The sequence below is a fragment of the Tupaia chinensis genome, unplaced genomic scaffold (assembly GCF_000334495.1).
Source record: "Tupaia chinensis unplaced genomic scaffold, TupChi_1.0 Scaffold000078_1, whole genome shotgun sequence".
Taxonomy (NCBI): Eukaryota; Metazoa; Chordata; class Mammalia; order Scandentia; family Tupaiidae; genus Tupaia; species Tupaia belangeri.
The window spans coordinates 903,072-924,155 of record NW_006159539.1 but is presented as its reverse complement, the minus strand read 5'-3'; the positions used below and the strand labels follow the sequence as shown (position 1 = coordinate 924,155).

Sequence of the window (21,084 nt, the reverse complement as noted above, 5' to 3'; positions counted from 1 at the left end):
ATTCCTGCGGTCGGAACTACAGCAAGCCCACGCGAGGACTAGGCAACCATGTCTCTAAGGTTGACCTCTTATGAATACCAAACCCACATCTTATCTGCTGACTGAGCTTTTCACGATCTGGGTGCCCCATGTGCAAGCCCCATGGAGACCTCATCTGTCCGACTTTTCTATTTTGTATGTCAGTGAATGGTATCACTATCACCTAGGGATCATTTTGCCTTGGCATTTTAGCCCTGGGGCCAGATGGTGGTAAAGCAGCAAAATGTGATACTCTGGGGATCAGCAGTTAGCATAATGGTTATGTCACTGGACTCCCATGTAGTTGACTGTGGTTCGAATCCTGGACCCGGTGGCTTAAACTCACACTGGGCACATGTGCGTGTGTGCCCAAGATCCTGAGAGGAGAACTGAGGAGAAGGGATTGTAGCATGGCCATCCCCCCTGAGGGGTGATTTCTTGCTTTCTGTCTGTCTCTGTGAGCACATGAGCCCTATAACAAAAAAACCTCTCCAAAAAAAAAAAAAAAAAAAAGAAAGTGATACTCTGCAAGGCAATTCCAGATGGGAAAGTTCCCAGTTCAAGTCTGAAGACCTCCCTGAGTATGCTGGGCATGTGTATGCCCACGCTCTAGGGCTGGCTGGACACTGCCTATGGATCATGGTTTCAGGACCTAGGCAGGGGTGCTGTCTCTCTCTTGCTCATGGAAGAAATAAATATATAATTTAATTTTTTTTAAGAGGAACTTTTAGCATCACTGCCCTCATCCTATTTTCAGCCAATCTGCTGCCTCCTTAGCTCTTTAACCACCTCTTCTTTTTTACCCTCTGCCCTATTTCAGGGTCCCGTTACCATTTACCTGGACTATGACAGCATAATGATAGGCTTTGCTGCTTCCGGTTCTTTTGGACTCTTCCAACCATAGTTTTCTTTAAAAAATCATTAATCTTGCATTATTCCTCTGTCTAAAAATCCTGAGCGCTTTCCCACAAAACACAGAATAAACTCTAACCTCTTAAGCTCATCGTTCAAAGCCTCTATATTTGGTCCCAAATCTTTTCACAGCTTTATTTTCGACTGTTCTCTCCACATTGCCATGAAGAGTGATACAAAGTATTAATAGATGCAAGGGGCCCTTTCTCATTGGTCTTGAGATAAGCATTAACAACTAATTTCATTCACTGATCTTCACTCATCTTTACATCTCTGCACACCACTCAGAACCTTCATTATCATCTGTTTTGTTTGAGAGTTATTTATGCCTTTGTCTTTCATGCTGCAATGTAAGCTCCTTGAAGTCAAGGCCTTTGTCTTACTCTGTATTTTTATTTATTTTTTTACATTTTTGACTTAGAATATGCACCCTTGCTGGAGAGAGACAGAGAAAGGGAAAGTGAGAAACCAACTTCTCACTTGGGGAATGGCCACACCACAATCCCTTCTTCATTCCCCTCTCAGGATTTGGGCACTCATGCACAGATGCCTGACATGATTTTCAAGCTGCCAGGTCTGGGACTTGAACTATGATCGGTCATGTGGGAATCCAGTGCCTTAACCATCATGCCACTTGCTGGCCTCTTACTCTGTATTTTGTAAATCTACAAAAGTATCACAATGTTTTATATAGTGATTTTTTTTTTTTTTTATGGAGAGGATTTTTGCTATAGGGTGCGTGTGCTTGCCAGACAGACAGACAGAGAGAGATAGAGAGACAGAAAGCGAGAAATCACCCCCCAGGGGGGATGCCCATGCCGCAGTCCCTTCTCTTCCATTCTCCTCTCGGGATCTTGGGCACGCATGCACACGTGCCCGGTGTGAGTTTTAAGCCACTGGGTCTGGGACGCGAACCGCAGTCGACTATGTGGGAGTCTGGTGACATAGCCATTACACTAACTGCTGGTCCCAATAGTGAATGTTTTTGAAAGCTCAGGAAATATTTATTGAATGTGCACTACACACCTAGCATTATATGGTAAGGGTATAAGGATTAATGTGCTACGGTCCCCATCATGGAGAAGGTCAAGTGTAATGGTGGGAGGGGAGGTATGTTTCTGTGATTGTATAATGCGAGGACTGTCTTAACTGCACGAGTGTAGCAAAGCAGCAGAGCAATAAAGAAATCCACTAGGTACTGTGTGGGTGGGCGCACAGCAAGGAGCTGTCAGTATGTTCTCAGAAGACCAGAGAAGGAAATTCATAGAGCTGGATTCTTCAAGAACACAAAGGAGGGACCAGTATAACCAGTAATGGTTATACTGCTGGATTCCCACATAGTTAATTGTGGTTTGAGTCCCAGACCCGGGAGCTTAAAACTCATGCTGGGTGCGTGTGTGTGTGTGCCCAAAATCCCAAGAGAAAGATGGAAGAGAAGGGATTGTGGCATGGCCATTTCCCCTGGGGGGTGATTTCTCACTTACTGTCTTTCTGTCTCTCTCAGTCTCTCTGGCAAGTGCACATGCCTATAGCAAAAATCTCTCAAAACAACAATAAAAAACAACACACAATAACACCGCATAGGAACTTCCTAGGTACATGAGAAGAGAATGAAGGAATAACTAACTGCCATTTGATTGCTCAACTTTGTGCAGGTTGATGCTTCAAGCACTAAATTCATCACTATTAACTCCTGTGATTCCTTTTCACAATGGCTTTAAGAAAAATAAAGTATTTTTCCCTATTTTCTAGATAAAGATATTGAATTTAGAAAAGGCAAATAACAGGGTTACCAATGTAACAGCTACTACTTAGCTAAAGAACAAATTTAAACCCAGGTCTGTCTGACCTCAAAGCCCAAGTTCTAATTCTTAACCATTTTATCAAGAGTCCTCAAATTTTGTACATGGGAGCTGCTTGGGCGTGCTTTCTACAAAAATGCACCTTCTGAGGTCTCAGTGTCAGTGATTCCGTAGGTGTAGGATGACGTTTTTAGTGAGGCCCCTCAGGTGGCTCTGAAGCAGGTCACCTCTGCTTCACACTGCAGAGGCTCTTTCCTGTACGCACTACCTCCCAGGAGAAGAGTGGTCCAGAAGGAGGAGGCGGTGTGTGCGCCAGCCAGGTAGCAAGAAACAGAGGAGGGCACTACAGGCAGGAGTTACCAGGGAAAGCCGCCTTCAGGAAGGCCAGTGTGTCAAATGGGCCAACATCTCTAATTCTTTGTTTTTCTTTTTTCATTGAAAAGATATTATATCATTTAAAAAAAATGAACTCATACTTGAACTTCATTTTTCTGCAAACCTATTTTCTTCATTGCCAGAGAAAGAGAAAAATAGAGAGGGGGAAGAGATGGAGTACAGTCACGCTGCAATCCCTTCACTCCCTTTGTCCTTCCGGTCAGGGTTGTGGGCAGGCGTGCTCACAGAGCTGGTGTGTTTTACGTCACTGGAGGCTGGATTCAAACGCTAGTTAGCCATGCAGGATCTGGCTCTCTTAACCTCTGGGTTAACCACAAATAAAAGACACCTACAGTTACCACTATTCAAACAAGAATCATTTGTATATTACCATTTTATAATTCAATATTTAAAAAGTTATGGTCATATTTTTTATATTTCAGCTATTTTCATGAAATTATGTAAAAACTATTCCCTCCTCTATCCCAAAAAAGGTTATTTATTTATTCTTTCTTCTTTCCCTCCCCCTCTCTTCCTTCTGGGCAGAGAGAGAAAGAGAGAAGAGGGGAGGGGGCCCCCATCAGGGTCTTCACACCATGATCCATCCCCAGCCTCAGCCAGTTAGGGTCACAGGAGTATATGAGTACCCGTTGCGTACAGGGAGGCCGTGGGACATGAACCTGGGACCTTCCTATATGGCCTCAGCACTGCGGAGTATTGCACAACTGCTGTGTCACTGCAGCTGGCCACAAGAAGTGTTCTTCATGATTTTATATAGTCTGCATAATTGCTGCTTTTAATGGCTACAAACATTCCATTGGGCTGATGTGCCATAATTTATTAAACTGTTTCTTTAATATCAGGCACTTAGTTTGATTCCAATATTTGGCAGTACTTAAATTCTTGAGGCTATTAGCATTTTGTAGCTTTCTCTCATAATTTTAAGGAAAAGAGATGTTTACATCCTTAAAGTAATAAGAAAGAAAACATCTAAGCCCAGGACCTAACTAAATATGTTCAGGCTAATGCCTAATATTTAAGAATAACAGGGAGTGATCTATAGAATGTTGAACAGTAATTTTCCATTATTGCTAAAAACAAGAATGTATTATTTTATTATATTTTATATGGACTTTATAACTGCAATTTCAGTACATAAACATGTGACTTAAAATAATCTCATGAGGCATAGAGTGGTTAGTATCTGCTGATGCGAAGGCTGAGAGGTTGCATGCTTGCTCGACAGCACACAGTGGTAGACGCAGAACTGGGACCCAGGTCAGTTTTATCCAAAGCTCTTTATTATTCACTGTGATGCCTTCAAATTTAAACCAGTACAAACAATAAAGCTATGAATGCTGAATGAAAATTAGAATAAATATGAAAGAGGAGCACCTTCAAACACGCTTTACCACACGAGAAGTAACACATGCTGTAAGCTGGATTGTGTTCTGCTCCCTCCCCGTCCCCAATTCATGTGTTGAAGCCCTAACTCCCAGTGTGGCTAGATTTGGAGACAGGACTGACGAGGAGCCCATTAGATTGGGGCCCGGCTATAATACGGTTAGTGTTCTCATAAGAAGAGACACCAGAGAGTTTGCTTTCTCTTCCTATCATGTGGGGACACAGTGAGAAGTCTGTAGGCCAAGGAGAGAGCTCTCACCAGAGCTGAATCAGCCAGAATCTTAGGCTTTCCAAGATCTAGTTTTATCTAGAACGGTAAGAAAGGAATTTTATGTTATTTAAGCCATTAGTCCATGATGCTTTGTTATGGCAGCTCGAGGAGACTAAGACTTTGAAACCTAGAAGTGGAATGCCATTGTCACAAATATCAGAAAATGTGGAAGAGCTTTGGAACTGGGCCGAGGCTGGAAGAGTTTTAAGGTGATGCTTAGGAAAGCCTGGAGAAGCATGAAGAGACAGGTGCCAGAAATACGGATGACTGGGGAACTCGGCGAGGTCTGATGGAAGTGAGAATCACACTACTGGAATCTAGAGAAAAGACAATCCTAGCCATAAAGCGGCAAAGGATGTGCTTGTGTTCTAGTGTTTTGTGGAAGACAACTTGCAAGAGATGATGAGACTGGATTTATAGCTGAAGAGATTTCTAAGCAAAGTGCTTAAGGAGCAGCACGTGAAAGGAGAGATGATTCGAAGAAAGAATCATTAAACAAAAAGGGACCAAAACTCGAAGATTCGGGTAATCTCAGGCTATCCACACTGCTAAACATGTAGAAGGCTGCTCTGAAGGGACCACTAAGGTCGTGGCTAAACAGCCATCTGATTAAGAGATCATGATATGACTGATGGATTTACTCAGCCAGCTCAGCAGAAGGCAGGGACAGGGGTGAGATTACACCCGCAAAGATATTGCCAGTCTGAACTAAAGAGTACAGAGAAATCTGAAGCAAAAAAAAGTTCCTAGATTTTAGGGACGCTATAGGCCTGGACCACAGAGATACCTGACTGCAAAAACACTATCCTTCAAGAAAAGGCAAGCATGACCCTGAGGGTGACACAGAGACATCAGCTCTGCTATTCCCACCACAGATCCAGTGGGCAAGGTTGTTCCCTGCTTGGCTTCAAAGGATGAGGATACCTCTATAGATCTGGAGGGCCAGGATGAACACGACTACTGCCTTAGAGGCAGGACCACCCTGCCAAGGCATGGGAGTGAGGCTGCTACCTGGCGGACACTCTGGGCCTGGGGCGTAGAGTGTTAAATCAGAGAGGATTCTTTTTCTCCAGAGAGACTGAGAGAGAGAGAGAGAGAGGGAGAGGGAGAGGAGAAGAAAGTATCTCTCAAAGGGGCGTGGTCATGCTGTGATCCTTTCTCCTCTGTTTCTCCATCCTTTCAGGATTTGGGGCATACACACACAATGCCCAGTGTGTTTCTCAAGCCACTGGGTCAGGATTCAAACTGTGGTCAGCCACGTGGGATCTGGCTTCCTTTAACCACTAGGCTATGGGGCTGGTCCCAAAGAGGATTACTTTCAAGGCTTAAGATTAAATGGATTTTGACTTGCTAGGTTTTAGACTTGCTTAGGACCCATCATCCCTTCCTTGCTTCTAATTTTTGCCACTTAGAATGGGAATGTCTCTCCTATACCTGTTCAGTTGTCTTTCAGAATCACATTACTTGACTGGTTCACAGGTTCATAGTTAGAGAGGAATTGTGCCTCAAGATGAATCATACCTCACCTATATCTGATTTAGATGATATTTAGAAGAAACTTTGGACTTTGGGCTTCAGAACTGATGCTGAAATGAATTAAAACTTTTGGGGCTCTTGGGAAATTTGATAAGCAATGACATAAGACCATTGAGAGGGTCAGGGCAGAATGTTACAGACTAAACTGTGTCCAACCACCCCTGATTCCTAGGTTGAAGCCCTAACCCCTAAGTGACTGTACTTGCCTACACAGTAGCAATTAAGGCTAAATGAAGTCATGTAGGTGATGCCCTGATACAACGGGATTGGCGTTTCTAGAAGAGATACCGAGGTACTCCCTTTTCTTCTCTCTCTCTTTCCTCACCATAGAAAAGCACATAGAGAAGGTGGCTGTCCAGAAGCCAAGAAGAAAGCTCTCACGAGAAACCAAGTAAGCAGAAACCTGATCTTGGGCTTCGGGACTCCAGAAATGTGATAACATGCTTTTCTGTTGTTCAAGCCATCTAGCCTATGGTATGTGGTCATGGCGGCCTGAACAAACTAAGGCAACGCACGGAGAAATGGTTTGAATGCTCTGTGGTTACACTAGATTTGGCATTTTAAGAGATACAGGTAGTATCCATTGGCTTTAAAATTGCTAAATTCTAGCACTGGCTTCTTTCTGCAACCTTTTAAAGACTTTCAGTGTATTAGCCTACTCTAAATCTCATTAGTAGGTGAAAGGGTACTTTAAGAAGACAAACAGTAAAAAGACGCATTTTTTGTGGCCAACTACTGGTCTCTTGCTTATCTCTGCACAGTACACTAGGAGTTTATTCCTCTATGGCTGTATAATCAATTGGGTACTTCTGCAAACACCCAGAGAGTCTTCAAAGAGACATTTATATTCAGCATTTAGTGTAAAACATCCTTTCCCAAACCTGTCAAGAACCCCCAGTACATAACCACTTGCCACCTGTTCTTTGGAGATTGTTTCTGCATCATTACAAGCAAAGAAATCAATACCAGACCATTGATTTGGGAAAGAGACAAGATTGCATGGCAATAATACATAAAGTTAGTGAAGCCCTACTTCTCAATTGTTTTGAAAGAACAGATAGTTCAATGCCCCTTTCTGAAATAGGTACTCATTCTGCATTGGTGATCTCGTAGCAATAAAGGCCCAAGATATATATGGCACCATAACCCCTATTGATAGAAAGCTCTCGAGTGCCACACAGAATCTCAAGATGCCTTTTTATACTCAACAGTAATGTAGTCACTTTACTCCAGATCCCCTCTCTGTAGTTTACCCTCAGCCTAATTGTAGAAGTGTGGGCTGAAGAACAGGGTCACTTTGCCAGTGCCACCGAGCATTAAGTGGTGCAGGCGATGCGATTGTGGAGAACAGCTAGCGGAAGTTCTGGTCCAACACATGCTCTGTCCTTTTTTTTTTTTTTTAAATTTTTATTTAATTTTGTTTATTCATTCATTTATTTAAATTTGACCAGAGAGACACAGAGAGGGAGAGAGGGAAAGTGAGAAAGCAAGCCACCAGGTCCAGGACTCAAACCTTGGTCAGCCATATGGGAGTGTCCAGCACTTTAACCACCACACCTCCTGCTGGTCCCCAGCATATGCTCTGTCTTGACAGACAGGTAGGGCCAAACCTGTACTATATCCATTAATTTACGAAGGTACCATCTGGTCTTTCTAAACCAAATTAACATGTAAAAGTCATTTGGATATGTTAATTGGCTTTGAATTGGTAAGGAGAACCAGTAAAAAGGGACTATGAGAATGGAGAACATTACCTTAGTTTACACAGTGCTTTGTGTTTTTTCAAAACCCTTTCACATGCATTATCTCACATGATCCTCCCTTCCATCCCATAAAGTAGAAGGATTATCATTGTAAACATCTGAAAGACGCTAAAATCCAGACTCAAAGATTGTTACTTTCTCTCTTTCTTTTTTTAGGTTTTAGCCATAGGGCACGTGCACTCACCTGAGACAGAGACAGTGAAAGGGCAAGTGAGAAATCCCCCCCCCCACCCCCCGGTTTATGGCCATGCCACAATCCCTTTTCCATTCTCCTCCTGGGATTCTTGGCACTCATGCACACGGCCCCAGTTTGATTTTTCAAGTAAACAGCTCTGGGACTTGAACAGTGGTTGGACATGTGGGAGTGCAGCACCTTAACCACCACAACACCTTCTGGCCCCAAGATCATTACTCTTTTTAAGGAAACTAAAAAAGCTAGTGGCTACTTAAAAAAATGAACACCTACCAGAGACATTTTGATCTCTTTTAACCAAAATGGTAGCCCAATAAGGTGGGTACCATTACTAGCAAAGTCACTAAGTGGCAAGAGCCAGGGTCTAAACCCAAATCTGGTGGACCGGTAGACTTTAAAGTCCATGCTTTATTTATGACATTCGCAAAACCCGCGGGTTAACTTACAGTGATTGTACAAGAACTCTCCATGTCAAGAATTCCGGCTTCATGAAGCAGTGGGTTGCCTTGAGTGAGCAATACAGACACAAAGTGCAAGCTCCAGAGCAGAGATGCCTGCGTTAAATGCTAGCTCTACTGCTTGCTAGCTGTGACCCTAAGCAAGTGAGCCTACTTCTCTGAGTTTCATTTTCCTTATCTGTTACGTGGAGAAAAAGATCTTAACCTCATGGTATTGATGTGAAGATTAAATTACATAACAAATAAAGTCCCTGGTATATCAACACATATTGGTTATCTTCCTCTATAAAAATATTCCTCCAGGAAACAGGAGTTATAAAGTAGTAGTAGACAAGGGTCTCTTATTTGGAGAGGAATAAAAGACAAAAGCGTTGAGTGGAAGGTACATAAAAGAACTCATTTTTCTAGCTTGCAGATTGTTGCAGCTCAAGGACTATCTTGAGAAGACTTCTCTGACCCTGGAGTCTGGGTTAAGGTCCTTCCAAGCTCCCACAGAGTTCTGCCCTCTCTTTTAGTACACGGTATACTGTTGAACTCTGTACATTTGTTATTTTTCCCTGGATAATAAATAAGCCCCCTGTTTATTACAGTATCTAGTGTAAGGTAGATGCTCCATAGCTTTTGCTGAATGGAAGAACAGAACAAAGAAAGAAGAAAAGAAAAGCAGACACAACAGCAACAGCATGTTGGTTAAGATGAAATGAGATAGTATTTTCTTACCTTGACTGCATAGTTATTGAGTGGATCTTTTGCATACGAAGCAGTGTAGTAAACTGCATCCCCGGCCTCGCAACATGGTTTGTCACTGGTTAGCCTGAAGTCTGACCAGCTGTCCACCCCAAAACGGAGCTGGTCTTTCTGCCCGGCCATGAAGAGGTCTTCGCATTTGATGGCCAGTTTCTTCAAGGCATCTGTATGAAGGCTTCGGATTTTACCCACCACTTCCTCCCGATTCTCAAGTCCTCGATAAAGTGCTTGTCTCTGTGGCTTCGGGATACCTCGGCCCTGCCTGCAAGAGGGACCACGCCGGCTGGACAGAGACTCCATGCTGTTGGAAAACCTGTCCTTAATACTGAGAGTGGTTAAGCTGGAGATGCTGTTTGCTGCTGAGGGGACAGGTCTCTCTTTGTGCAAAGGTCTCTCCAAGGAGTCGTAAGACTCAATGTCCAGTCCCTTGAGTTCAGAGCTGATGGAAGAGCCCGCGCTGCTGGCATCCCAGTTGGGGTCGATATCATAGGTGGGATTAGCCAGGACACAAAGACTACTTTCCATGGACTTCTGGAGGTCTTTGGAGATTGGTTCTGTATTGGCTCTTATGATCATTTTCTTTGGCAGTGGGGGTGGTGTGGGGTGGGAGGCATTAGGTGTTTCTTGGTTTGTTTTTCCCCCAAAGGCAATGGCATCATCCAAAGCTCCCTTGGGCTGCCGTGGATGCTTGGGAGGTATCATGGTTGCTCTGGATTGCCCTGTATTGTTTCAAAATAAAGAAAAAGCAAAAAGAATAATTAAGTAAAGTTTTCAACCTTGTTCCATAATTGAAACTTAAACAGGAATGAATGAGGCAGCCGCAGGCACTAGTCAACGCCTTCATTCAAAATGAGACCAAAGAACAACCTAACCATTGAAGGTATGAGTCTACTGGCTTGGTGGGAGTAATAGATATGATTAATGCCTTAGTATTTCTTTGCTAGGGGAACAAGGCATGAAATCAAAGCAGACTTCTTTGAAAAAATGGACAGGGTGAGCCTAAAATTCATATGGAGATACAAGGGACCTAGAGTAGCCAAAAAAAGGTCCTGAAAAAGAACAAAGTTGAACTCAACACTTCCTGATCCCAAACTTATTACTAAACTATAGTAATTAAGACAGTATGGTACTGGCATAAGAACAGAAATATGAGGGGACTTCAAAAAGTCCACAGAAAAATAGAATTACAGTATAAGGTTATCTCTATGTAAAAAAAAAATGCATAGGTTTTTCATGATATAGATTTTCTATGAATTAAGAAAATGTTTCTAAGAACATACCATAGGGTGCATACGCTAGCCAGAAAGAGAGACAGAGACAGCGAGAGGTAAAATGAGAAGTCATCTCCTCATGGGGGGTGGCCATGCCACAATCCCTTCTCCATTCTCTTCCTGGGATCTTTAGCATACACGCACATGTTCCTGGTATGATTTTTAAGCTACTGGGTCTAAGACTTGAACTGTCATTGGCCATGTCCGAGTTCAACGATATAATCACTATGCCATTTGCTGGCCCCATTTTATATTAATTTGTAAAAGATACCTTGTATAGATGAATGGAATATATTTGAAAGTGCAATATATATACATTTATACATATATATGTATATATATATATATATATATGTATATGTATTTATGGATAATTGATTTTTTTAGAGAGATTTTTTGCTATAGAGCATGTGCGCTCACCCGGACAGACAGAGACAGAGTGAGAAAACAACCCTGGGTGGGTGGATGGCCATGTCCCAATCCCTTCTCCTCTTGGGATTCTGGCCATGCACACACACGTGCCTGGCATGAGTTTTACGCCACTGGGTCTGAAACTTGAACTGCGGTCAACTAAGTAGGAGTCCAGTGATATAACCACTATACCATCTGCTGGTCCCTGGTCCATTCATTTTCTACATGGTTGTTAAGACAATTCAAGCAGGGAAAGAACAGTGTTTTAAACCAGTGATGCTGGGACAATTAGATATTCAGACATAAAAGAATAAAGTTGAATCCCTAACTCATACTACACACAGAATTAACTCAAAATATATCAAAGATCTAAATTGAAGAAGTAAAACTATAAAGCATTTAGAAAAACACACGGGGAAAGACTTTGTGATCTTGGATTAGGCAATGGCTTCTTAGATATGACATCTAAAAAACATGACACTTTTTTTTTTTTAGAGAGGTTTTTGCTATAGGGTGTGTGTGCCCGACAGAAAGTCAGAGAGAGACACAGAGACAGAAAGAGAGAAATCAGCCCCCCCGGGGGATGGCTATGCCACAACCCCTTCTCCTCCATCTTCCTCTCAGGATCTTGGGCACACACACACATACGTGCCCCGCATGAGTTTAAGCCAACAGGTCTGGGACTCAAACCCCGGTTGACTACATGACAGTCCAGCGACGTAGCCATTACGCCACCTGTTGGTCCCTCCAAAATGACATTTAAAGTAAAATGACAAAAAAAAAATTGAGAGTCCAGTGTCTTAACCACTGTGTTACCTGCTGGTTTTCTATTAGGCTAGTTAAAATTAAAAATGCAGACAAGTGCTGGGGAAGACATGGACAAATGCAAACATTCATACATTGCTAGTAGTTGTTAAAAATGGAAAACTTTTTTGCTTCAGAAAACATTAAGAACATGATAAGATGACCCATAGAATGGGAGAAAATATATCCATATGATTTATCTGATAATAAACTTGTACCCAGGATATTTAAAGAACTCTTACAAAAAAGGATAAATAACCAATTTAAAAACAGGCAAAAGATTTTGTTATAGTTTGAATATATTCTCCCCAAAATTCATGTGTTGAGCCATTATAACTGGACAAAGAGGGTGAAAACTGGATCTAATTACAGTGATCAAAGGTGGGGTTTTGAGGCAGAGAGTAATGATTAGGACAGGGTTCCCAGGATTGAATTCTGGTAGGTTTCTAAGGAGGGGGCATGGGACAGACATGGGTCACAGACCAAGCTCTCCTGCCCAACCCCATGCTGTGATGCACTTGGAAGAACCCCACCTGGGAGGGCCTCTGGTCCTTAGAAATCCAAACTGTGAGCTGACTAAATACTTATTTTAATAAATCATCCAGTTTCACATATTTTCTATTACTACTAATGGAACAGACTAGAATAGATTTGTATAGATATTGCCCCAAAGAAGATAGACAAATAACCAATAAGCACGCGAAAAGATTTAGCATCATTACCCACTAGTTAAATACCAACCCAAACAACTGAGATACCACTTCACACCCACAAGGCTAGTTATTATTTATTTTTTAGGTTTTGCCATAGTATGTTTGTGTTTGCCAGAGAAAGATAGAGGGAAAGTGAGAAATCACCCTCTAGAGAGGACGGCCACACTGCAATCCCTTCTCTCCACTCTCCTCCTGGGATTTTGGGTATGTACACTAGTGTACCTGGTGTGATTTTCAAGTCAATGGGTCTGGGACTTGAACAGTGGTTGGTCACATGGGAGTCCAGCATCTTAATCACTATGTTATCTGCTGGCCCTCTATTAGGCTAGTTATAAAAAAAAAACAAAAAGAAACAAACAAAAAAAACCATAGACAGTGCTGGTGAAGATAGGGAGAACTGCAACCATTCACACACTGCTAGTACGAAACTAAAATGGTACAGATACTTTGGAATACAGTTTGGTAGTTCTTCAAAATTAGCCAGGACACAAAGACTACTTTCCATGGACTTCTGGAGGTCTTTGGAGATTGGTTCTGTATTGGCTCTTATGATCATTTTCTTTGGCAGTGGGGGTGGTGTGGGGTGGGAGGCATTAGGTGTTTCTTGGTTTGTTTTTCCCCCAAAGGCAATGGCATCATCCAAAGCTCCCTTGGGCTGCCGTGGATGCTTGGGAGGTATCATGGTTGCTCTGGATTGCCCTGTATTGTTTCAAAATAAAGAAAAAGCAAAAAGAATAATTAAGTAAAGTTTTCAACCTTGTTCCATAATTGAAACTTAAACAGGAATGAATGAGGCAGCCGCAGGCACTAGTCAACGCCTTCATTCAAAATGAGACCAAAGAACAACCTAACCATTGAAGGTATGAGTCTACTGGCTTGGTGGGAGTAATAGATATGATTAATGCCTTAGTATTTCTTTGCTAGGGGAACAAGGCATGAAATCAAAGCAGACTTCTTTGAAAAAATGGACAGGGTGAGCCTAAAATTCATATGGAGATACAAGGGACCTAGAGTAGCCAAAAAAAGGTCCTGAAAAAGAACAAAGTTGAACTCAACACTTCCTGATCCCAAACTTATTACTAAACTATAGTAATTAAGACAGTATGGTACTGGCATAAGAACAGAAATATGAGGGGACTTCAAAAAGTCCACAGAAAAATAGAATTACAGTATAAGGTTATCTCTATGTAAAAAAAAAATGCATAGGTTTTTCATGATATAGATTTTCTATGAATTAAGAAAATGTTTCTAAGAACATACCATAGGGTGCATACGCTAGCCAGAAAGAGAGACAGAGACAGCGAGAGGTAAAATGAGAAGTCATCTCCTCATGGGGGGTGGCCATGCCACAATCCCTTCTCCATTCTCTTCCTGGGATCTTTAGCATACACGCACATGTTCCTGGTATGATTTTTAAGCTACTGGGTCTAAGACTTGAACTGTCATTGGCCATGTCCGAGTTCAACGATATAATCACTATGCCATTTGCTGGCCCCATTTTATATTAATTTGTAAAAGATACCTTGTATAGATGAATGGAATATATTTGAAAGTGCAATATATATACATTTATACATATATATGTATATATATATATATATATATGTATATGTATTTATGGCTCATTGATTTTTTTAGAGAGATTTTTTGCTATAGAGCATGTGCGCTCACCCGGACAGACAGAGACAGAGTGAGAAAACAACCCTGGGTGGGTGGATGGCCATGTCCCAATCCCTTCTCCTCTTGGGATTCTGGCCATGCACACACACGTGCCTGGCATGAGTTTTACGCCACTGGGTCTGAAACTTGAACTGCGGTCAACTAAGTAGGAGTCCAGTGATATAACCACTATACCATCTGCTGGTCCCTGGTCCATTCATTTTCTACATGGTTGTTAAGACAATTCAAGCAGGGAAAGAACAGTGTTTTAAACCAGTGATGCTGGGACAATTAGATATTCAGACATAAAAGAATAAAGTTGAATCCCTAACTCATACTACACACAGAATTAACTCAAAATATATCAAAGATCTAAATTGAAGAAGTAAAACTATAAAGCATTTAGAAAAACACACGGGGAAAGACTTTGTGATCTTGGATTAGGCAATGGCTTCTTAGATATGACATCTAAAAAACATGACACTTTTTTTTTTTTAGAGAGGTTTTTGCTATAGGGTGTGTGTGCCCGACAGAAAGTCAGAGAGAGACACAGAGACAGAAAGAGAGAAATCAGCCCCCCCGGGGGATGGCTATGCCACAACCCCTTCTCCTCCATCTTCCTCTCAGGATCTTGGGCACACACACACATACGTGCCCCGCATGAGTTTAAGCCAACAGGTCTGGGACTCAAACCCCGGTTGACTACATGACAGTCCAGCGACGTAGCCATTACGCCACCTGTTGGTCCCTCCAAAATGACATTTAAAGTAAAATGACAAAAAAAAAATTGAGAGTCCAGTGTCTTAACCACTGTGTTACCTGCTGGTTTTCTATTAGGCTAGTTAAAATTAAAAATGCAGACAAGTGCTGGGGAAGACATGGACAAATGCAAACATTCATACATTGCTAGTAGTTGTTAAAAATGGAAAACTTTTTTGCTTCAGAAAACATTAAGAACATGATAAGATGACCCATAGAATGGGAGAAAATATATCCATATGATTTATCTGATAATAAACTTGTACCCAGGATATTTAAAGAACTCTTACAAAAAAGGATAAATAACCAATTTAAAAACAGGCAAAAGATTTTGTTATAGTTTGAATATATTCTCCCCAAAATTCATGTGTTGAGCCATTATAACTGGACAAAGAGGGTGAAAACTGGATCTAATTACAGTGATCAAAGGTGGGGTTTTGAGGCAGAGAGTAATGATTAGGACAGGGTTCCCAGGATTGAATTCTGGTAGGTTTCTAAGGAGGGGGCATGGGACAGACATGGGTCACAGACCAAGCTCTCCTGCCCAACCCCATGCTGTGATGCACTTGGAAGAACCCCACCTGGGAGGGCCTCTGGTCCTTAGAAATCCAAACTGTGAGCTGACTAAATACTTATTTTAATAAATCATCCAGTTTCACATATTTTCTATTACTACTAATGGAACAGACTAGAATAGATTTGTATAGATATTGCCCCAAAGAAGATAGACAAATAACCAATAAGCACGCGAAAAGATTTAGCATCATTACCCACTAGTTAAATACCAACCCAAACAACTGAGATACCACTTCACACCCACAAGGCTAGTTATTATTTATTTTTTAGGTTTTGCCATAGTATGTTTGTGTTTGCCAGAGAAAGATAGAGGGAAAGTGAGAAATCACCCTCTAGAGAGGACGGCCACACTGCAATCCCTTCTCTCCACTCTCCTCCTGGGATTTTGGGTATGTACACTAGTGTACCTGGTGTGATTTTCAAGTCAATGGGTCTGGGACTTGAACAGTGGTTGGTCACATGGGAGTCCAGCATCTTAATCACTATGTTATCTGCTGGCCCTCTATTAGGCTAGTTATAAAAAAAAAACAAAAAGAAACAAACAAAAAAAACCATAGACAGTGCTGGTGAAGATAGGGAGAACTGCAACCATTCACACACTGCTAGTACGAAACTAAAATGGTACAGATACTTTGGAATACAGTTTGGTAGTTCTTCAAAAAACTAACCAGAGTTACCATATGACCTAGTATTTTCATCCAAGAAAAATCACAGTATATATCTACACAAAAATTTGTATTCATAATAACCAAAAAACAGAAACAATAAAAATGCCCATCACCTGATGAATGAATAAACAAAATACAGTATAGCCACACAACTGAAAAGTATTAGCCATAAAGAGAAATGAAGTACTACACATGCTACAACATTCATGAACCTTGAAGACATTATGCTGAGAAAAGCTAGTCACAAATGACCATGTATTGTATGATTCCACTTACACGAAATGTCCAGAAAGACATAAAGCCACAGAGACAGACAGTAGATTAGTGGTTTCCAGGGGCTAGAAGAAGAGAAGCCTGAGAGTGACTACTAATGGGTTTTTGCTTGTGGTGATAAAAATGCTCTGGAATTAGACAGTAGCGATGACTGTGAAATTCTGTGAATATACTAAAAGTCATCTAAAATTCACATCTAAAAGGGTGAATTAAGGTATGTAAATTATATCTCAGTAAAGCAAACCGACAGGCCATGCTTCGAAACCACAGTAAATGCAGTTTTCAGCCACACTTTCCCATTTATCTGTGCCCTTACCATCACCAGTGGTCTAAGGGCTCAGCATTTACTGAACCCTTCCCTCAAGGGTAAGGGCTCAGGGCTGCCCTAGCCCTGTTGTCCCTTGGCTACTGTGAAATGTCAGGACTGTGGTTTATTTACAAGATGACAGATGTATGCTTTGTAACACACACTTAATGTGCTGACCCAAACTTTTCGGAGGTGAAGTGCCCCGGAGAAGGTTAGAACCAGTGAACTGCACCAGCACAAGCCCTCGTCATCTTTTCCTGACTTCTGGCCAGTCTCCTGTTATCACTGTCTTCGGTTTCACCTCCCTCAACACTCTAGCCACTAGACCGATTCATTTTTCCTCAAATTCCACAGGTAATTATGGAATGCCTTTGTTTAACAAATGCTGCCCTTGGCGATCAAGTCCAAATACTCAGGCACAGCGAACGAGCCTTGCCAGGCGTGGCCCTGGCACCTCCTTCCCTGGTGGCACTTCTTCCTGCATCCGAAATCACAGAAGCCGAATTGCTGGCAGGTTTGGCAACACTCTTGGCTACTCTGTGCTTCCGTCATGTTTTGCGTCTTTGTTCATGTTGACCCTCTTCCAGGAAAGGCTTGCTACTCTCCTCACCTTTAAACGTTCTGCCGCAGGAGTTTCTTACTCTGTTCCCTAAAGTTGACCTCTTCTTCGAGACCTCAGATAGAACCCTGTGAAAAACACTCTCTCAAGTCTTATACTTGAACTTATGTCCATATTTGAGTTCCCTATCGGTTTGCTCAATAAAGACATGGACTGTACACCCAGGACCAAGCAAAGAATCCGGCTGAGAACAGAAAGGACCAAGGAAAGAGAAACCATGAATTTATTCTTGCCCATTGCAGTGCGGGCCGCAAGAGAGGCTTTATGGAGAGCCATTTTCTATCCATTTTTTCAAATTAGAACAAACAGAAATAATCATGAATGATAGAAGAATGGAGGATTCTAAAAGTACTTTATTTCTTTTATTACCACAGAACTTGCAAGCCAGATGAGATCTCTCACTATCAGCAACTTTCTAACGCTTATCAGAGGAGGTGGAAGAAGGCTAACCACGCTCCTTCCCACCACCTACAGAATAAAGTTCAAACTCCTCAGCAGGTTGGTCAAGACTCTCCGTTTCTTATCTACCATACCACTCACCAACCTGTCCACATCAATTACTCACTTCTTGTTCTTTTATTACTAGTTCTTTAATTAGAGAAAAGTTTCCCCCTAAAGACAGGGTCTCGCCGTGTTGCTGTCCTCCTGTCTCAGCCTTGCAAGTAGCTGGGACTGTAGGCACGTGCCACCTTTCACAGCTCTTAGGGTGGGCTGTGAGCCGGACCGAGGGTTCCCACGTGCCTCCGAGGAGCAGCTCAGCAGTACTGCTCCTGTGGCAGGGCCCTTCCTGTCCTGCTCACATGCTCCACGTTTTTATTTCCACGTCTGCCTTAGCAATGGCGTGCTGTCCTTGGCCAAGCTCCGATGGCCTTCTCCACAGAAGCCTTCCTTCCTTCCTCCTCACTCACCTCAAAGCAGGAGCCAACACTTGGTCTTCTGTGTTTTCTTAGCACTTTTTGCTTTGTGAGAGCACTTTTAACCTTTTATACTGTGTGTGCGTGTGTGTGTGTACCTTCTGCATCCCTCCAGAACACGATGTGGTATGAGGCACACAGCAGGTGTGCTGCCAGTACATGGCTGCCAGGCTGCAGGACAGAGTCAAAAGAGTTGGTCGTCATTCCAAAATGGAAATGGAAGCACAGGAGCGAGGAAACGATAGTAAACGGGACTTCTCTTCCCAAACGGCAGGATGCGATCTCCTGGGAACTAAGGAGAGTTCCATATCCGAATCAGAAACTTGGGAGTTCAGTGAAACCACAAACATTCCACAGCCCATGCAAGGAGGCCAGGCAATTCTTCTAAGTTTAAAGTGTTTTGTGTTTCTAGTTTTTTCTCTCCAGTAAAGACACGTTCTCCTAGCTGAATTCCAATCATTTGGGTCAATGTTTTAAAAGCTTGGTATCTTAGTTGCTTTTATTTTAAACTTTTAATCCTGTACATTCCTCTTAAGCCTCTGGGACCAGACTTCACACTCGGCTTTCAGCAGGCCTGATATAATATCTCATACTCTGCATTTTTGTGGCATACCAGCTCACGAAACAGAAAAAAATAGATTTGGGTTCTAAATCTTGCCTTGCTATATGTTTAAAAAGTTCCTTTGGGAACCAGCAGTTAGCGTAATGGCTATGTCGCTGGACTCCCACGTAGTCGACTGCGGTTCGCATCCCGGACCCGGTGGCTTAAAACTCATGCCGGGTGCATGTGCGTGTGTGCCCAAGATCCCAAGAGGAGAATGGAGGAGAAGGGATTGCGGCATGACCATCCTCCCTGGGAGGTGATTTCTCACTTTCTGTCTCTATGTCTCTCTCTGTCTGTCTGGCGAACACACGTGCCCTATAGCGAAAAACCTCTCCAAAAAAAAAAAAAAATTCCGTTGGATAAAACCACACTTAAACCATACTTACCTCTATTTTTGAGGGTCCATATTCTACCACTTTGCTTTCACCCTGCTTAAAAATGTCTTCAGGGACCAGCAAATGGGTAAGGTGCTGGACTCCCACATGACTGACCATGGTTCAAGTCCTGGACCTGGTGGCTTGTTTTCTCACTTTCCCTCTCTCTCGCTAGTCAAATTAAATACTACTACTACTACTAATACTACTAATAATAAGAATAACAACAACAACAAAGTTGAACAGATAAAAAAAAAGTTGGGAAAAAAAAAGTCTTCAGGGTGACAGATTAGGCCCTATATCACATTCTTAAAAGTAAATGATGAGAAAACCAGGCCAGGCCCATTCTGAGATGGATACCGAACTTGCACTGTGAAATATTACTTTCCTTGACCAAAAATGAAGATTTGCTGTTGAGACTTTCCCCTCCAGATTCATTCTGCCTCTATGCACTAATTGTCTACACAGTCCAAGTGAACAAGATCCAAACATCTGAATACGATTCGTGTCAGAATATTCCTCTATTCCCACTGACTCTGATGCGCAAGGAGTGAAAATGGAACAGAAGAGAGACTGCAGATCCTCCCTCTGCATGCCTCTGAATGCTCAGATTCAATGTCAAGAATGAGGAAGAAACACACCATCCATCAGATGACTCGAAATCACTGCAGTGTCATAAGAAATAAGGGAAAGAAAGAAAATACCTCTCCTCCAAGGGAAAAGAATAAATCCTCTTAATCCTCAGACAGTACAATGAAACTCATGGAAATGTTTGATAAAGAATTTAGAATATTCATAATGACAAAGCTAACAGAGATGGAAGAGAAGAGAGACAGTGAACTGCAGAAGAGAAAGGAGAAAGGAGCTGACGAGTTCCAGGAAGAGAGGAAATTCTTGCAAGACCTAAAAGAGAAAATACACACTAGAGAAAAGAATCAAATGATCCTGTTAGAGATGAAGGCTATAATACAGGAAGTAAAAATCTCCCTTGAAAGTATTAAAAGGAGACTAGATCATACAGAAAATTAAATCTCAGATGTAGAAGATAGAATCGCTGGCCTAGAAAATTCCACCATGAAGACTGAGAAAATTGCCCCCCAAAATGAGAATAATATATGAGAAATACTAGATACCATCAAATGTCCAAACATCCAGATAATTGGTATCCCAGAAGGGGAAGAGACTCATAAGGGCATTGATAATCTATTCCATGAAACCTTGCAAGAAAACTTTCCAAACCTAGAGAGGCAGTCAAAGATCCAGTCCCAAGAAATATAAAGGACCCCAAACAGAAACCCAAGAAGATGTTCTCTAAGACACATTAGAGCAAGATTGACCAAAACCACAGAGAAAGACAAGATACTAAGATTGACGAGAGAAAGGTCAAGTTACCTCATTGGAAACAGTACAAGTGAGTAAAGAATGGGAAAATATATTCAAAGTGTTAAGGGAAAAGCAATTTCAACCAAGAATACTGTACCCAGCACGATTATCCTTCATGTGGGAAGAAAAGACAAGAACATTCTCAGATAAACAAAACCTAAAAGAATTTACCAACTACCAGACCAGATCTCCAAGAAGTTCTCAAGCAAGTGCTATACCAGGAAAATTAAATACAGACACACAGAAATAAGAGTTCAAAAACTAAGAAAA

General features: G+C 41.9%; 1 protein-coding gene across 1 annotated transcript in view; it reads right to left on the bottom strand.

The window, feature by feature from the left end:
• The window catches only part of PEAK1 (pseudopodium enriched atypical kinase 1), a 248,378-nt gene that overhangs the window by 12,724 nt on the left and 214,570 nt on the right, over positions 1–21,084 (bottom strand). The window contains exon 9 of the mRNA XM_027768913.1: positions 9,453–10,198. Coding sequence (XP_027624714.1) covers positions 9,453–10,198 — 746 coding nt within the window. The remainder of the gene's footprint in view (positions 1–9,452; positions 10,199–21,084) is intronic.